Genomic DNA, 17,889 nt, shown 5'->3' with positions numbered 1-17,889 from the left:
GATTCTCCTGCCTCAGCCTCCTGAGTAGCTAGGATTACAGGCATGCGCCACCATGCCTGGCTAATTTTGTATTTTTAGTAGAGATGGGGTTTCACCATGTTGGTCAGGCTGGTCTCAAACTCCTGACTTCAGATAATCCACCCACCTCGGCCTCCCAGAGTGCTGGGATTACAGGCAGGAGCCACCACACCTGGCCTCCAAGAAAACCTTTTCAAAGAATGTTCCCAACATTAACCCTTGTTTTTCTTCCATTTGTGAGGCTGTCTGCAATGCCGTCTTCTGAAATAAGACACAACTATTTAATTGAACTGACCAGTTCCCAGAAATGGGAGAGTGGTTTAATAGGACCTTTTGCCCCTCAGGTAAATCAATTTTTCTCTACACATCCATCAACGCAGCTGTTACTGTGTGAAGCCTCCATGGGAGCTTCAGAAAAGGGAACGTTGAGGTGCAGAAGATGATCCGCCAAATATGGTGATTTGGCAGCTGAATGCTTTTGAGAACTGAAAGGCTCCAGGAATATGTCTTAGAATCTAGATCCTTCTAATCTTGTTGTTCTTCCCACTCCAAGAGCAGGGAGGAACTCTGTCTCTGGAATTTTCTTATCTGGCTAAGAAAGCTTCTTACCAAAAGAAATACAATTGTCTTCTACATGGTTCATGAAATCTCATTATCTATTTCAGAAAAGAAGACTGAGGAATGACATTTAGACATGTTAATAAAATGTGCGGCTCTCCTGATATACAGCTAATCACCATATAATAATGCAGGCCTCCTTATTAAAACGGCTCTCTTGTTACTCAAAGTTCACTCATCTCTGAAGCCATATTGCACACTGACTTTCAACAACCCCCCTCTGTGAGATAAGACACTCTAAACAGGCAGTTCTAGTTCTGGGGAAAAGAGATAACAAATCTGTGGCTGACCAACCAATAACTGATCAGTGATGCTTCCACATTTCAGATTTTGAGCAAAAGTGGGGAATGTGACATGCAACATGCAAAATGGTATCATTCTGGTCCAAGGCTCTAAAATGAAGTCAGGAGGCCATTCTAAGGACTACCTATATGACCTGCAACCCTGCAAAACAAAACAAAACAAAACAAAAAAACAAGGACTTGCCTTGAACCTCTGAACTGGGCCAAACTGCAATGACCACAACATCCTGGAAAACAGCTGGACTTTGCCAGTGCTGCAACTTCTGAAGAGTGACAACCAATGAGCTCATGCACTGAGTCAGCCACCTCCACCAATGATCATTCTTTCACAACAACTGTGTATTCACCCTTAGCTTCCTCTGAAAAATCTCGACTCCCCTTCCTCTCTTGAGAACGCATATTGGCCTTTAGCTGAACCTGTGTCTCCTGAATTGCAATTTCTAAGACCCCAATAATACCTTGTCTAACTGCTTTGCAGTCTGATCTTTCACCTCTTCTTGGTTGACAGTAGTAATCAGGAAAATAGAAACAAAACTCATAATGAGATATCATTATAGCCTCACCAAAATGGCCACAATGTAAATGTAGCCAAGGGAAGTGAGGATGTGCAAGAACGGGATCCCATATGCATTCTCATGGGTGAGACTCTGGGAAGCCATTGGGCATTACTGAATAAAACTAAGCAACAGATTCCCTGTGTCCCAGCACACTAGTCACCTCATAGCCCCCAGAAAGCTGTGCCCATGGGCACAGGGAATGCACTCAGAGGTACAGCGTGGTTTGTAATGACAGCCACTTGGAAACAACCACACGCCTATTGGCAGTGGGACAGAGACACCAAGCACAGCACAGTCCACAACAGAAAATTCCACAGCACTGCGTGACACACAGAAATACAGGTGGAGCTGAGATGTAGAAGGCTGGGTGAAAGGCTACATGTAAATCACTGTTTACTTACAGTTCAAAAGCAAAGCTAAACGACATTGTTTAGGCTTTGAAGTGGGAAAGCTAGAAAGAAGAGCAACAATGAAAAGGCTACAAAAGTCAGGGCTATAGTTACTTTTGGCAGCAGGAAAGGGGTTCCCATAGGGAAAGCACACAGGGCTCTGGAAATTCTATGCTTTGAGCCAGGTGATGGTTATATTGGGGTTTCCTTAAACATTTTATTTTAAAGATGCTCCTGGCATGTGGTTTATTTAGACTTTTTAAAAAATTTGTGCAGATGTATGCGGTATGTGAGAAAATGCGTTACGTGTATATAATGTGTGACGGTGAAGTCAGGGTATTCAAAGCGCCCAGCATTCGACTTCAATACCTTTGCGTTAAGTACAGTTATCCTATGCTGCTATCAAACACTGCATTTATTTCTTTTATTTTACTGTTATGTTTGTACCCTTTAGCTCGCTTCTCTTCATCTTTGCCCTCCCCACTGCTCACCCTTCCCAGTCTCTGTGTCTATTTTCCCACTCTCCATCTACATGTGTTTTCTTAAGAAAACTGAAGTAGAGCATTTTTATGTATTTTTTCATGCATCTTTACACATCTCGTATTTTTGTTTTTCAAGAAACCCAAGAATTCCTTCACTAAACTACAGAGGACAATGTCCCTGTAAGAAAAACTTAACTTTTGAGAAGGATCCTGAGGAGCCATTAAAGAACTCCCCGGACACACATGCACTAGATGCTGTTTAGGTCTTTTCAATGCTTGGTTCTCCCCTGCAGGACTCAGAAAGAGGGAGAAGAACTGTCAACATCAAACCAGGAAGAGAAGACAAGGAGAATCTACTCTAGACCTGCCACTGGGAACAACTATCTCATGCAGGAAAGAGAGGGCCAGTACACACCGTCTGGAATAATAACTTACCCCAAGAAGTGCTGACATCTTCTCCATCTCCTCTTTGTTCACCTGAATGGCGTGATTTTCCATCACTGTGATTCAAAACCCAAACCAGATCATATTTGCATTAATGTATCCTTTTTACTAAATGCTAAAATGCTTCACTCCCTGATGAGGACAATAATGACTGCAACTGCCATTTACTCAGCACCTGCTGCATGCCAACCTCTGCACAGGATCTGTCAGGATCCCTTGTGTCATACAGGCAAATGGGCGCATTGACAGAGCTGGCCTTTGAGGTGTGAGTGGGCGAGGGGACCGCAATGGCCAGCCTGGCCCTCCCCACACTGTGAATGCCCCCTGGCTGACGTGGTGCCCATCAGGACCTGCGTCAAAGGCAAAGGCAGAAGAGAGCCCTGCATCGGTTCTTGCAGGAAGGTTCTCAAGGTTATAAGGACAGCAAACCAGAATGAGAGACAACCACTAACACATAAAACACCTAGAGAAGCCTACTCCTCCTGGGCCAGGCAGCACAGCAGGGATCCCATATGACCAAAATGTCAGAACCTCTAGTCTTTCCACACCAACGGGGAATGCAGTCCAACCCCTCACTACATACAGAAAGGGAAAGTAATAGGCTTGCTACCTCTCCGGTGCCCATGAGATACACTATCTACTCCTAAATAAGGTACAGAGAAATATTCATCCCAAACAATGTGAAGAACCCTCTAGAAAAATGGCTGTACTTCATCTTTATGGTAACTTACCTGCCAAAATTGGTATCAAAGGAAGCTCCAAAGTACAAAATAGTTGCCATAAATCATACTCCTGTTTAATAGGAAGAAATAACATCAATGTCAATTTAAATATTATTGTATCTACATTTTATTGAAAAGTCTATTTTTTTTTTTTTTTTTTGAGACAGCGTCTTGCTCCGTCGCCCAGGCTGGAGTGCAGTGGCGCAATCTCAGCTCACTGCAACCTCCACCTCCTGAGTTCAAGCGATTCTCCTGGCTCAGCCTCCTGAGTAGCTGGGACTACAGGCACCCCCCACCACGCCAGGCTAATTTTTAAACATTTTTGGTAGAGACAGAGTTTCATCATGTAGGCCAGGCTGGTTATGAACTCCTGACTTCAAGTGATCTGCCCATCTCGGCCTCCCAAAGTTCTGGGATTGCAGGCAAGAGCCACTGTGCCTGACCAAAAAGCCTCCTTAACTTTGTTGAGCTAGAATAAAGGAGACCCCTGTCATGAGCATGGCTGGTCTCCTACCCACCTTCTACCCCTCTTGCTTGCTCTTCCCAATAAACTTATTTCCCTTCAGTAGGCTATCTTATTACCAAGATCTGGTAGAGATATTTAGAAATATAGATGGGTTCAAGTCAAACATTGTAAGTGGCAAAAAAGAAATAAAAAGAATATCTGATAGGCCAAGCCCCATCCTCAATTTTCTTTACTCTTTTTCATTTTTAAGATTGATTTAAGCATTTGTGGACTTTTAGACTACCATTTTAATTTCAGAATAGGCTTACTGAATTCCCAAAATTTACCAATAATTCTCATTGATTTTTCACTGCCTCTATGGATTAATTTGGGGAACATTAGAATCTTTATTCCAGGCCACCTCCCCTGAGAGCACGGAATCTCTATTTATCTGGGCCTTCCTGTGCTCTTCACGAGTCTCATCATTTTTATTTTTCCTGCTGCCATGAGAGAGTCCCAGGCTCCATCCTCCAACTCTTGCCCTCATGTTCCCTCCTGCCCCTCCAGACCCATTCTCTGCCCTGCCCTTGCCCATAAGGCAGGGCAGGCTCCTCCAGGTCACGTCACCCGGGCCACTCCTCTGCCTTCAGATTGGGCACTGAGGACAGAAGGGAGGGAAACGGGCTGAGCTACTGCCTGTCCCTGGAGGCTTCTCCTCCTGGCTGGTTCCCTTTGCCCTCCCTGGCCTCTGGACACAGTCCCTCCACTCAACACTTCTTGGTTGTTCATTGCAGTGGCTGTCTGCTTCCCAGGAAGACTCTGGTTGAGTGAAACTACGTCCATCTCACTATTAATCAAAATCAATGCTCAGCTTTTACGTTAACTATGGCACTGGAAACATCCCACTGAAAGAGGAGGCTCTAAAAAATATTACAATTGTTTTCAACCTAGAGAAAGCATTTTTAAAACTTCAGGTCTTATCATTGCAGACTACCCTTTTCTGAGTAATGCACAGGTTAATTTGTTCTTAGAACTCAAGGTTTCGTTTTCTTCACATTCAAACACAGTGCAGGGTTGCTCCCTGGGAGTGCGGGTGCAAATGAAAAGACATCTCTTGTGAGCCTCTGTCAGCCAGAAATTAAAATAAAATGTCTTGCCTTCAGTTTAGAGCAAAGGTCCATTGTAAGTCTGTAGAGTATCTTCAGGTTGTCACGTACATTCTGATTCTTTAAAAGAGCAAAAGTATTTTTAAAAATCAGATAAACTTGGTGGCAGTACTCATCACGGTCTGGAACTGACATGACTCGAAAACTGTTTCCTAGTAAAAGCCCATGAGGTTTTCAATGGCAGATGTCATGTATGTGGTAGTATCACCAAACACCTCACCTGGACAAGTTCCTGTCTGTAGAAAGTGCTTCTACTGTGCAAGTGCAAGCTATCCATAGTTGGACACTTCCTCCCAACCTAGGGTATTTCCTTATTTTACAGATTGAGAAACAGAACCACAAAGAAGCCTAATGTCTCAGGTGCAATGATTAAATGGTAGTAGGGAGAGGAGAATGCAGACCTGGCCTCTCTGGAGTCCACAGCTCCATTCTCTCAGCCTTACCACCTTGTACCTGCGCACAGTTGCTGCCACGCTCCTCACTTACCCCTCCATTCTCACCCCAGGAGATGCACACAGAGGCCCTGGGAGATGACAAACAAGGGTCTGTGTTTGGCTGACAGAGAGAGAGATGGGATGAGATGTGCCCCTCAATACAGAGTCTAATTATCCTTCCCCTAACATGGAGCGCCAGGACCTCTTCTTCAGCACCCCATTCTGTCAAACAAATCCCCCAACTCCAGCCCACTCAGACTCAGTTTTCTGCTAAAGGCCTGAGATTAGAGTGAACATCCCATGGGACGAGTGGCTAGCCGCACACACCCTGGGGTTGTTTTCTAGTCATCTTGGTTGTGGTTCTCCTGTGAATGTCGGGAGAACATCCTATGGAAGAGTCCCTCCACGTCAAGTTCTTAACTGCCACTTGGGAGAATCTACCTGGCTGCCTGCAGGAGCCTTCCGCAACCCAAAGCTGACCATGTGACTCCTAGGCTGAATAGCCCCAGGACAGGCCCGGCTCCCTGGTATGGCGCAGCTGCATGAGGAGCCCCGACATTTTCTCTGGCTCCCCACAGCCATGCCTCCTTCTCCCCAGGTCGGCCTTGCTGTCCTCCACAAAGGCACCATGTTCTCTGAGAGTCTTACTATATCCCTGCTGCTCCCTCTACCTGGAACTCTCTTCCATTTATCTGAACAATTCATGCCACCTCTTTGGAGAGAAGGGTGTAATCTGTGATCATGTAGATTAATGGCTGGACCTCCATCTTCCATCCTCATCCATGCACCGCATGGCTCAACTACAGACACATATCTGGCTGATGAGACATAAACAGAACTGCATCTGAGGCTGTCTCTTTTCTGCCTGGAGTGTGGATGAGTTGAACCCTGGGCCTCAATTTGACCCTGGGCAAGGTACATGTACGTTAACCTTTCTACACCTCAGTTTTCTCATCTGTAAACTGGGACTGATAATTCTGAGATGGACTACTCCTCTTTCTAATATCTCAGCTTCTGTTTGAGAAGTCTTCCTGCCTGACAGCATGGATTCTGGGTAGGAATACTAATCAAGATGCCTGGCCTCCTTGGTGGGGTGTAGACACATGGTACTAGGAGGGAAAGAAAACACTCTCCAAGTGCTGAAACTTTGACTTTTGGACAAGAGAAAAGGTCATGGTTCAGTGCTGCCACCATGCCTACCGGTTCCAGCTCCCTGGGACCCAGGGCCACCTGGCTCCTGTTCTTCCCAAGGCCTGGTACTGCTTTTCCTCTGACTCTGTTGGCTACCCTATATCCTTCTGATAAATCTCTTTTTATATTAAGGGAAAGTGCATTTCTGCAACTTATAACACCAAACCCTTATTGGTACAAATCTTCACATCATAGATGATCTGTGAGGATGAAGTACATGAAGCAAATATCCCCAGCTCAGTGCCCAGTGCCCGGCACGGGCTCACATCACCTCTTACCCCCAGCTCAGTGCCCAGCGCATGGCACACGCTCACATCACCTCTTGCTTTGCTCTGATTGCTGGAGCTAGCTCAGTAGCCTGTGTGTTCTTCTAGCAGTGATTTTACCATGTAACTGTTCACTGACAGCTAACTAGAAAGCCTGAACAGAATGGCCCCAACTGTGACCACACTGACACCACTAGACACCTCTCCTCTGGGGCCTGCTGAGAAGTCTCTCTCTGGGTTCTAGGCACAGTTCTAGAAGCTGTGAGTGCCTTTGTTTCTCCAAATGGTGCTTCCTGATAACGAGGGGGAATCTCTATCGGGGAGGGCCTGGAGAGACCCAAGACAGTTCCTTTTTTTTTTTTTTTTTGAGACAGAGTCTCACTCTGTCACTCAGGCTGGAGTTCAGGGGCACGATCTCAACTTACTGCAACCTCTGCCTCAAGCAATTCTCCTGCCTCAGCCTCCTGAGTAGCTGGAACTACAGACACCCGCCACCATGCTTGGCTAATTTTTATATTTTCAGTAGAGACAGGGTTTCACCAGGTTAGGTAGGTTGGTCTTGAACTCCTGTACTCAAGTGATCTGCCCACCTTGGCCTCCCAAAGTGCTGTGATTATAGGCATGAGCCGCTGTGCCCAGCCTGAGACCCAGGGCAGTTCTGACCATTCTCTCCACATAGACTGAAGAGTGGCCATCCCAGGACCTCTGGCACTGTGGCCACATCACCAGCACTAAGGATTTATCAATGAGTGGCTTTCTGTTCATGGAGCAGGGGACACTGACACCAGAGAGTCGTCTGGAAGAGTCACACTATGGACAGATTTCCTAGGAACAGGTGCCATGGAAGAACAGCCATCACCCATCCTTATTCAACATTCTCCACCAGAAATGCCAAGGTCAGGACTATCTGTGCTGAATAAGTGAAAATGAATGTTGACAACATTCTTTTTACTATTAGGCTATCAAAAAAATAGAAAAAGCTTCCAGAAAAAAAAAAAAAAAAAAAGGATGCATTAAGGTTGATAAAACCTTATCTTAAACAACTCACCACAATATTTCTTGAGGAATTTCCATATGTGCTGTTCACTTTAACTGTAATGGATTTTTCACAGTATTTTTGTACTAAATCTTCAAAAGAGGGTATGGCATCACTAGGATCTATAAGCCATGCAGCAATTCTGGGATCTAACCCTACAAAATCAGCAACTGAAGAGAAAAAGGTCATTCAGTCATCCCAAGAAAACCAATAGTTGTTTTTCCTGCTTTGACAAGGCTCTTAAGTTCAAATGAGTAATAGTAGTATTATCATCCTCTCAAATTATAGAGCTAAGGACCAAAGTGACTCTCCATCATTCTCCAGAATTTAGAACCTTTGGTAAGGCAGCCTCGATGAACCCAAGTCCCACATGGCCCACCTCTGTGGGTGTCACATAAAAGAGGGACTCCAAGCTCACTTGCAATTTGGATCTCTCAAAAACATGTTAAAAGCTGTCGAAGTCAGTGTGATGGGTCATGCTTTCTGCCTCCTCTCTTCCTTGCTTCTCTTTCCCTCAGGCATCCTCTCTGCCAAGTTCTGCCCTCCTCCAGCCTCTCACTGGGTTGTCTTGCACCATGGAGTCTGGAATCCAAGCCTCTTGAGCAAAAGGAAGAAGGGTGGGAGTTGCCTGAGCACACACGACACCCTTGTCGCTGAATGTTGAACAGGTAGTGTGTGCAAGGCAAAGACACTTTGGCACTCTCCCTGAAGTGTGGAAAATCCACAAGACAACTAATGTGAGCGCCTTGGTACTGTATAAGGAACACCAGGTCTAGATTCTGAATCACCCTCTGAGCCTGGGAGGCCACCTCGCCCCTTCAGTGTTAGTTTCTTCATCCAAAAACTGGGGGGAAAGATTACTGCAATTATCTGAGATACACATGAGAAAACACTTTCTAAAAAGTAAACACGATTATTTGCTAAACAAACAAGTGTTTATACCAGAACACTTTAGACATGAAGGGGGAGTCATAAAAGGACGGAGGGCGGGTATAAATTAATAGACAAACTAAATCCTAAAGTGACTGCTTTTTAAGTTACTTTAAAATTTTGAATTGTGCCATACAAAAATAAGGAGTTTGCCTTCAAATAAAACTATAGTCTTAGATCATATCACATTAAATATTATATGTTCCAGCATCTTAAATTATACCCGTCTAAGAGATTTATATTTACCAAAGCAGCCAGTATTATGACTTTCTCACTTGATAGCTAGGAAGTCTCTTACAGTGGCACATTTAGAGCTCTGGATTAGAGAAGTCAGTGGTCCTCTGGCTGCCTGCCACCTCTGTCAGCAGGGCATGATTTTCTTTTTTTTTTTGAGACAGAGTCTTGCTCTGTCACCCAGGCTGGAGTGCAGTGGCCGGATCTCAGCTCACTGCAAGCTCTGCCTCCCGGGTTTACGCCATTCTCCTGCCTCAGCCCCCAGAGTAGCTGGGACTACAGGCGCCCACCACCTCGCCCAGCTAGTTTTTTGTATTTTTAGTAGAGACGGGGTTTCGCCGTGTTAGCCAGGATGGTCTCGATCTCCTGACCACGTGATCCGCCCGTCTCGGCCTCCCAAAGTGCTGGGATTACAGGCTTGAGCCACCGCACCTGGCCCAGGACATGATTTTCTACAACACTGTCTGGTGATGCAGACTGACCCAATAGGACTGTTTCATTCCACTTCCCTTTTCAATGCTCTAATGTTTCAAAAGTAACGGTTATCAACATGTATTTTTTAAAATCCTTGGGGAAGCTCTGACAGTATAAGAATGCTCTGGGAAATGGTCCCTATAATCTCTTGCAACTGACAAACTGAAGCTTGCCAGGACAAATCCCACACTAGGGAGAAAATGCCAGTAGCTGAAAAAGAAATGCTAACAAAATGAGATTTAAAACAAGTTCAGAAAATTAAGAAAGAGTAAAAGTTATGAATAAGTAAATAAATCCGAATTATATACTTAGAAATTAGGTGACTGAGAAAAAGAAAAATTATACAAAAAAATGACAGAATCCAGGAGAGAAAAATTTTTTAAAAAGACAATTCAGAAATAAAAACTAAACTGGCAAGACACAAACGCAAATAAACATAATAGCTAACTACTTAAAGTAAAAAAAGATTTAAAAAAGGGAATTTTTTTGTTTGTTTTGTTTTATTTTTTTGAGATGGAGTCTTGCTCTGTTGCTCAAGCTGGAGAGCAACGGCACAATCTCGGCTCACTGCAACCTCCACCTCAGAGGTTCAAGTGATTCTCCTGCCTCAGCCTCCCGAGTAGCTGGGATTATAGGCCCCCACCACCACACCCAGCTAATTTTTGTTTTTTTAGTAGAGATGGGGTTTCACCATGTTGACCAGGCTTGTCTTGAACTCCTGACCTCAGTTGATCTGCCCACCTCAGTCTCCCAAAGTGCTGGGATTACAGGCGTAAGACACTGTGCCCAGCCAAAAAAGAGAATTTTTTTTTTTAATAAAAAAGAATCAAGTCCACCAGAACTTAAAAATAAAATAAAATAAAATTTTAAAAAATCAAAAAGAAATGAAGAGACTGAAAATGGATTCCAGACAAAAAAACGATAAATATGACAACAAGATAAATATGAAAGACAGACAAAAAGATTCAACATATGAAATAGGAAATCAAAGGGAAAAAAACAAATGAACACAGCATTAAACACTATAATTCAAGATGACTTTAGGCAGGGTGTGGTGGCTCATGCTTGTAATCCCAGCACTTTGGGAGGCCAAGGCAGGCGGATCACGAGATCAGAAGAGGCAGATCACAAGGTCAGGAGATTGAGACCATCCTGGCTAAAATGGTGAAACCCTGTCTCTACTAAAAATACAAAAAATTAGCTGGGCGTAGTAGCGTGCGTCTGTAGTCCCAGCTACTCAGGAGGCTGAGGCAGGAGAATGGTGTGAACCTGGGAGGCAGAGCTTGCAGTGAGCTGAGATCGCACCACAGCACGCCAGCCTGGGTGACAGAGCGAGATTCCATCTCAAAAAAATAATAATAATAACTTTAAACTACATAAAGACGTATACATAATCAATACAGTATAGTATTGACACAGAATAGACCTACAGATCAGTGGAGCAGAATTGAGAGTCTAGAAATAAACCCATACATCAGTGGTTGATTGATTTTCAACAAAAGTACTAAGAATGGTGTTAGACACCAACAGCGGGTTGAATTGTGGTCCTCAAAAGATAACTCCACCCAGAATCTCAGAATGAGAACTCATTTGAAATAAGGGCCTTTGCAGATATAATTATGGTAGGAATCTTGAGATGAGATCATCTTAAGTTAGGGTGAGCCCTAAATGTAATGATGGGTGTCCTTATGAGAGACAGAAAAGAAGGTGACATATAGAGACACACAGAGGGAAAAGGCCACATGAGGATGGAAGCAGAGACTGGAGGGATGTATCTACAAGTGAAGGAATGAAAAGGACTTCCAGCCACCACTAGAAGCCAGGGAAGAGTCACAGAATGGATTTTCCCTCAGAGACGCCAGAAGGAACTGTCAACACCTTAATTTGGACTTTCAGCCTCCAGAACTGTAAGAAAATAAATTTGTTGTTTTAAGCACTCAGTTTATGGTAAGTTACAGCAGACCTAGGACACTAATACAGACCCCTACCTCACACCATATGCAAAAATTAACAAAAAATGGATCATAAGCCTAACCTCGGAGAGAAAATGATTAAACTCGTATAATAAAAATATTAGTAAATCTTTCTGACCTTGGATTAAACAATAATTTCTTAGGTTTGACACCAAAAACACAAATGACAAAAGAAAACACAAATAAATCAGATTTCCTTAAAAAAAAAAAAAGAGTGCTTCAAAGGACATCAAGAAATTAAAAAGACAAGTCACAGATTGGGAGAAAGTATTTGCAAATTGTATATCTGACAATAAACTCATATTAGAATATAAAAATAATTCTTTCAAATAAACAATAAAAAGAAAACACAATTTTAAAATGGGCAAAATATCTGAACAGACATTTCTCCAAAAAAAGATATAAAAGTGGCCAATAAGCACATGAGAAGATGTCCAATATCATTAGCCATCAGTATAATACAAACCAAAACCACAAGGTGTAACACTTCACATCCACTTGGATGACTAAAATAAAGATAGACAAAAACATGTATTGGGCAAGGATGTGGGGAAATTACAATGCTATATACAGTGCTGGTTAAAATGGTGCAGACCTGTTGGAAACAAGTTTGGCAGTTCCTCAGAATGTTAAATACAGAGTACCACATGACCCAGCAATTCTACTTCTTCTAGATATATACCCGAGCAAGTTGAAAATATATCCATGCAAAGACCTGTACACCAAAGTTCATAGAAGCATTAATCATAACAGCCAAAAGTGAAAACAACTCAAATGTCCATCAACTGATGAATGAATAAACAAAATATGAATATTATTCAGCCATAAAAAGGAATAAAGTACTGATATATGCTACAACATGAAAGAATCTTTAAAACACTAGGCTGAAAACCAACAACAAAAAACTATATCAGGCTAAATGAAATAGGTCAGTCACAAAAGGCCGCATATGGTATGATTCTATTCATGTTAAATATTCAGAATACACAACTCCAGAAACAAAAATCAGTAGATTAGTGCTTGCCAGAGTCTGAGAAAGGGGAGATGGGGAGTGGCTGCTAAGGAGTACAGGGTTTCTTTCTGGGGTGACAAAAATGTTCGTAGTATGACAAAATGTTCATAGACAAAAAATGTTCTACGAACATTTGGACTTAATTTGTCATAGGTTAGGCTTATGATCCATTTTTTGTTAATTTTTGCATATGGTGTGAGGTAGGGGTCTGTATTAGTGTCCTAGGTCTGCTGTAACTTACCATAAACTGAGTGCTTAAAACAACAAATTTATTTTCTTACAGTTCTGGAGGCTGGAAGTCCAAATTAAGGACTATGACAAAAATGTTCGTAGACAAAAAAGTTTGTAGTGATATTACGTAGTGGTGATAGATGCACAGTTCTGTGATTACTTTAAAAACCCCTGAATTGTACAGTTAAAGAGTGAATTTTATGGTATGAAATTATATCTTAATAAAACTGCTATTTTTTAAAGCTATACCAAAAAGCTATTTACAACTTTTTTTTTTCTTTTTTTTTGAGACAGTCTTGTGAGATCTCTGCTCACTGCAACCTCTGCCTCCCAGGTTCAAGTGATTCATCTGCCTCAGCCTCATGAGTAGCTGGAACCACAGGTGCATGCTACCATGCCCGGCTAATTTTCAATTTTTAGTAGAGATGGGGTTTCACCATGTTGGCCAGGCTGGTCTTAAACTCCTAACCTCAGGTGATCCACCTGTCTCGGCCTCCCAAAGTGCTGAGATTACAGACATGAGCCACTGCACCCAGCCAAAGTTTTTTTTTTTTTAAAGGTACATACATATATTGGAAAACTGATCCAAAACAGCCAACACCAAGACACAGTCTAGTAAAACAACTAGACTTAAAAAAAAGAAAAAAAGAAAAAGGAAAACAAAACAAACAAAAAACTTTGGGCATTCAGACAAAAAGACCAAGTCACTAATTAGGGAAAGAGAATCAGATTTTCACCACACTTTCTGAAAGCACCACTTTATGCCAAAAAACAATAGTATAGCATATTTTAGAAACACAAAGAAAGATGCAAACCAGTGATCTTATATACAGCCAAACTGACCTCCAAGTACAAAGGATTCTTCAGTATGTTTTAAAGGAGATGAATCAGGTTAAGTAAAAACTCTGTCATCCTGAACATGAATTAGAATTATCAGTATGAACTCATGGTATATTTTATCTTTAAAAATACAAGCATCTTAGCCTGGTAACAAAAGTCAACCTAATAGTGAGGTTTACACCCAGTGACCAAATTCTGGTCTCTAAATGCCATTTTTACTAAAGTAATAGGGCTTCTTGAAGAAATGGTTAATTTCAGGTCTAGGGCAGGAAATGCACAAGATGACCTGGAAACATCCTACCATACCACAAATCAAGGAAGATGCCCAGATTACTAGGTTTGTATGACAAAGACTCACCTAACTCATCAAAGATCATGTGCAATGTGTCAAAACATATCAAATATATTTAAATTCATATGCTCATAATGATACTAAAATGAAAAGACTTTTAAAATTATCACCTTTTGGTGATTCTATGAAACAATTCATTATTTTGAAAACAGGTAAATAAAGGAAAATAATCAAATTTTTATCTTGGCTTTTCCAAATGAAGTACACTTAGGGTAACCAAATAGATGATAAAGGGGGATTTCTCTTTATGTAAGTATTACAGCTAATAAATGAAGAAAGCATAATAGATCTTAAATATCACCATGTTGCAATTAAGGAACCTAGACAATGACAAGCAGTAGCTTCTAACATCACAAAAAAAAAGGTAAACATCCAAACATTATATACCTCCTGACAAATATATACAACACTTATGTAGTCTTGCTCTCCCAAAATCTAACCTGAATCTGATCAAGCATCTGGATCTAACTGCCAATTTACAGGAAATAGAAGAGAGCGAACATATTAAATGACAAGGAGATGTGCTCAGTAAAATCCAGACTGTGAGAAATTCTACAGGACAAACACTCTGGTTTCTTCAACAACAAAACAACTGCAAGGATGTAAGACAGAGGAAGGGAGAACATATAGATGAAAAGAGGCTTAAGAAATACAAGCACACCTGGCTGGGCGTGGTGGCCCATGCCTGTAATCCAAACACTTTGGGAGGCTGAGGCAGGCAGATCACCTGAGGTCAGGAGTTCGAGACCAGCCTGGCCAACATGGTGAAACTCGTCTCTACCAAAAATATAAAAAAACTAGCCAGGCGTGGTGGCACGTGCCTGTAATCCCAGCTACTCAGGAGGCTGAGGCAGGAGTATTGCTTGAACCTGGGAGGCAGAGGTTGCAGTGAGCCAAAATTGAACCACTGAACTCTAGCCTGAACAACAGAGAAAGAAAAAAAAAAGAAATACAAGTTATGGGCTTTGGGCCCCAGTTAAAACAAATTGTAAAAAACAAAACAAATAAAACAAAAACAGTTATAGAACAACTAGGGAAGTGCAAACACTGACCAGATATCTAATAATAAAAAGAGATTATTGGTAACAGACTGATGTTACCAAAATGGTGGAACACAAGCAAGCTGGCTTCACTCTCCTTCACAGAAAAGCAAAAACCAATATATAACATCAAGATTATCACCAGCAATATCCCAGAACCCAAATATAAGGATGACACAGTTTCCAAGGCCACATAGAAGTGAAAAAACTCCATGCAGATAGTAAGAGAATCAGACTTTATGTCCCTTCCCCCATCTGCCAGTCACCAAACATGTAGAAAAATTTCCCTCAATTCAGTTACTAAACTGGAAAAAGTGAGACTAAGGTGGACAATCAACTTTCCCATCATCTTGGGCCCCCTGGCAGGAGACCCCTCCCTGCCACAATCCACAGGAAGCATCATGAGTGCCTGAAGGGAGAAATATCCCTGAGGAGAGCCAGAAATGGGCAGTGGTTGAGACTAGCAGACACTCTCCTCTGTACCACAGACAGAGAAGACACCAAACCAGAAAGGCTGGTCAGGAGGATCATGTTGTAGGAGGTAGATCCTACAGGTCCCCTGGGCATGAACTCCCAGCTAGCCTTCCCATACTGTGAGGTATATACCCTTAGGGACTTTCCTCACCAGGGATGGGGAGCGCTCTGAAGTTTGCTAGAGCCGAGGCACACCTGGGCTTAAGATGCCATCTAGTGCTGAAAAGGAAGCAAGGACCTAGCAAAAACGAAAAGATATTCAACAGATATATTGAAAAAAAATTCTGAGCAAACATATCCAATAAAAAAACAAAACAAGCCAGAAAGAGAAGATTGGAACAAAAAACTAATCCTTCAATGCAAAGAAATAGACATACATTCACAAGAAATAACAGTAAGTGGGGAACCATGACCTCTTCAAACCAGACAAAGCAAGGAGCCAGGGACTGACCTTAACAGGATGGCGATAGGGAAGCTCTTTGACCAAGCATTCAAAACTGCAGTATTAAGGAAACTCAGTGATCTCTAAAATAACACAGAAAAACCCAGAAACTAATCAGAAAACTTTAATGGAGGTTGACATAATTTTAAAAATCAAACAGAAATCGTAGAACTGAGAAATATATTTGCTGAACAAAAAAATTCATTAGAGGCTCTCAACAGCAGAATGGATCAAGCAGATAAAAGAATCAGTGAGTCTGAAGATAGGCTACTGGAAAAGACACAGAGGAGAAAAAAGAAAAGAAAGAAGAGAAATGAAGAACACCTATAAGATATAGAAAATTGCCTCAAAAGAGCAAATCTAAGAATTATTGGTGTTCAAGATGAAGCAGAGCAAGAGCAAGGAGTAGAAAGCTTATTCAAAAAATAATAACAGAAAACTTCCCAAATCTTTTTTTTTTTTTTAGATGGAGTCTTGCTCTGCTGCTCAGGCAGAAGTGCAATGGCTTGATCTTGGCTCATTGCAACCTCTGCCTCCTGGATTAAAAGTGATTCTCCCATCTCAGTCTCCCGAGTAACTGGGATTACAGGTATGTGCCATCATGTCTGGCTCACTTTTGAATTTTTAGTAGAGACAGGGTTTCACCATGTTGGCCAGGCTGGTCTCAAACTCCTGACCACAAGTGATCCACCTGCCTCAGTCTCCCAAAGTGCTGGGATTATAGGCGTGAGCCACTGTGCCCGGCCCAAATCTTGAGAAATATATAAATATCCAGGTACAGGAAGGCCAGAGATCCCTAAACAGATTAAACCCAAATAAAACTACCCTATAATTACCCAAATATAACTACCCTATATTTTACTACACATATAATAAGCAAATCCCCAAAGGTCAAGTACAAAGAAAGGACCCCAAAAACAGCAAGAGAAAAGAACAAATAACATATAAAGGAGCTCCAATTCATCTGGCAACAGGTTTCTCAACAGAAGGAGGGAGTGGGATAACCTATTCAAAGTGCTGAAAGAAAAGAAAACTGCCAGGCTTGGTGGCCCACACCTGTAATCCCAACACTTTGGGAGCCCAAGGAAGGAGGATTGCTTCAGGCTAGGAGTTCAACAGCAGCCAGGACAACATAGTGAGACCCCTGTCTCTACAAAATAAAAATAAAAAAATTATCTGGGTGTCGTAGAACACACCTGTAGTCCCAACTACTTGGAAGGCTGATGCAGGAGGATCACTTCAGCCCAAGAATTTGAGGTTACAGTGAGCTATGATCGCACCACTGCATTCCAGCCTGGGTGACAGAGTGAGACCTCATCTCCCCACCACCCCCCCCTGCCCAATAAAAAGGAAAACAAAACAAAAGACAACTGCCAACCAAGAATTCTGTGCCCAGCAAAGCCATCCTTCAAACATGAAAAAGAAATAAAGCCCCAGACAAACAAAAACTGAGGAAATTCATCACCACCAGATACATCTTCCAAGATATGCTAAAAGGAGTTCTTCAATCTGAAAGAAAAAAACACAAACATACAAAAAGAAAACATTTGAAGGATTGAAACCCACTGGTAAAAGTAAATACACAAACTCAGCATACTCTAACACGTAATTGTGGTATACAATCCACTCATAACTCCAGTGTGAAGATTAAAAGATAAATCTATAAAAAACAGTAACAGCTATGGCAACCTGTTAAGAGATGGGCCATATAAAAACACATAAATTGAGGCAACAAAAAGTCAAAATGTGTGTAGGGGGTGGAATTAAAGTGTAGAGGTTTTTCAGTTTTTCCTTTATTTGTTTGTTTCTAGTCTTTT

At 42.0% G+C, this 17,889-nt stretch overlaps 1 protein-coding gene across 2 annotated transcripts in view; it reads right to left on the bottom strand.

Moving 5' to 3' along the window:
• LOC105532652 (HAUS augmin-like complex subunit 3) overlaps nt 1-17,889 on the bottom strand; it is a 191,743-nt gene that overhangs the window by 100,318 nt on the left and 73,536 nt on the right. For both annotated transcript variants that reach the window (XM_011970856.1, XM_011970855.1), the window contains 4 exons: nt 8,083-8,240; nt 5,135-5,203; nt 3,542-3,602; nt 2,802-2,866 (listed from right to left, as the gene is read on the bottom strand). In XM_011970856.1, the coding sequence (XP_011826246.1) occupies nt 2,802-2,866; nt 3,542-3,602; nt 5,135-5,203; nt 8,083-8,240 (353 nt within the window). The remainder of the gene's footprint in view (nt 1-2,801; nt 2,867-3,541; nt 3,603-5,134; nt 5,204-8,082; nt 8,241-17,889) is intronic.

Source organism: Mandrillus leucophaeus, unplaced genomic scaffold, assembly GCF_000951045.1.
Source record: "Mandrillus leucophaeus isolate KB7577 unplaced genomic scaffold, Mleu.le_1.0 Scaffold98, whole genome shotgun sequence".
Lineage (NCBI taxonomy): Eukaryota > Metazoa > Chordata > Mammalia > Primates > Cercopithecidae > Mandrillus > Mandrillus leucophaeus.
This window is presented reverse-complemented; position numbering and strand designations above follow the sequence as displayed.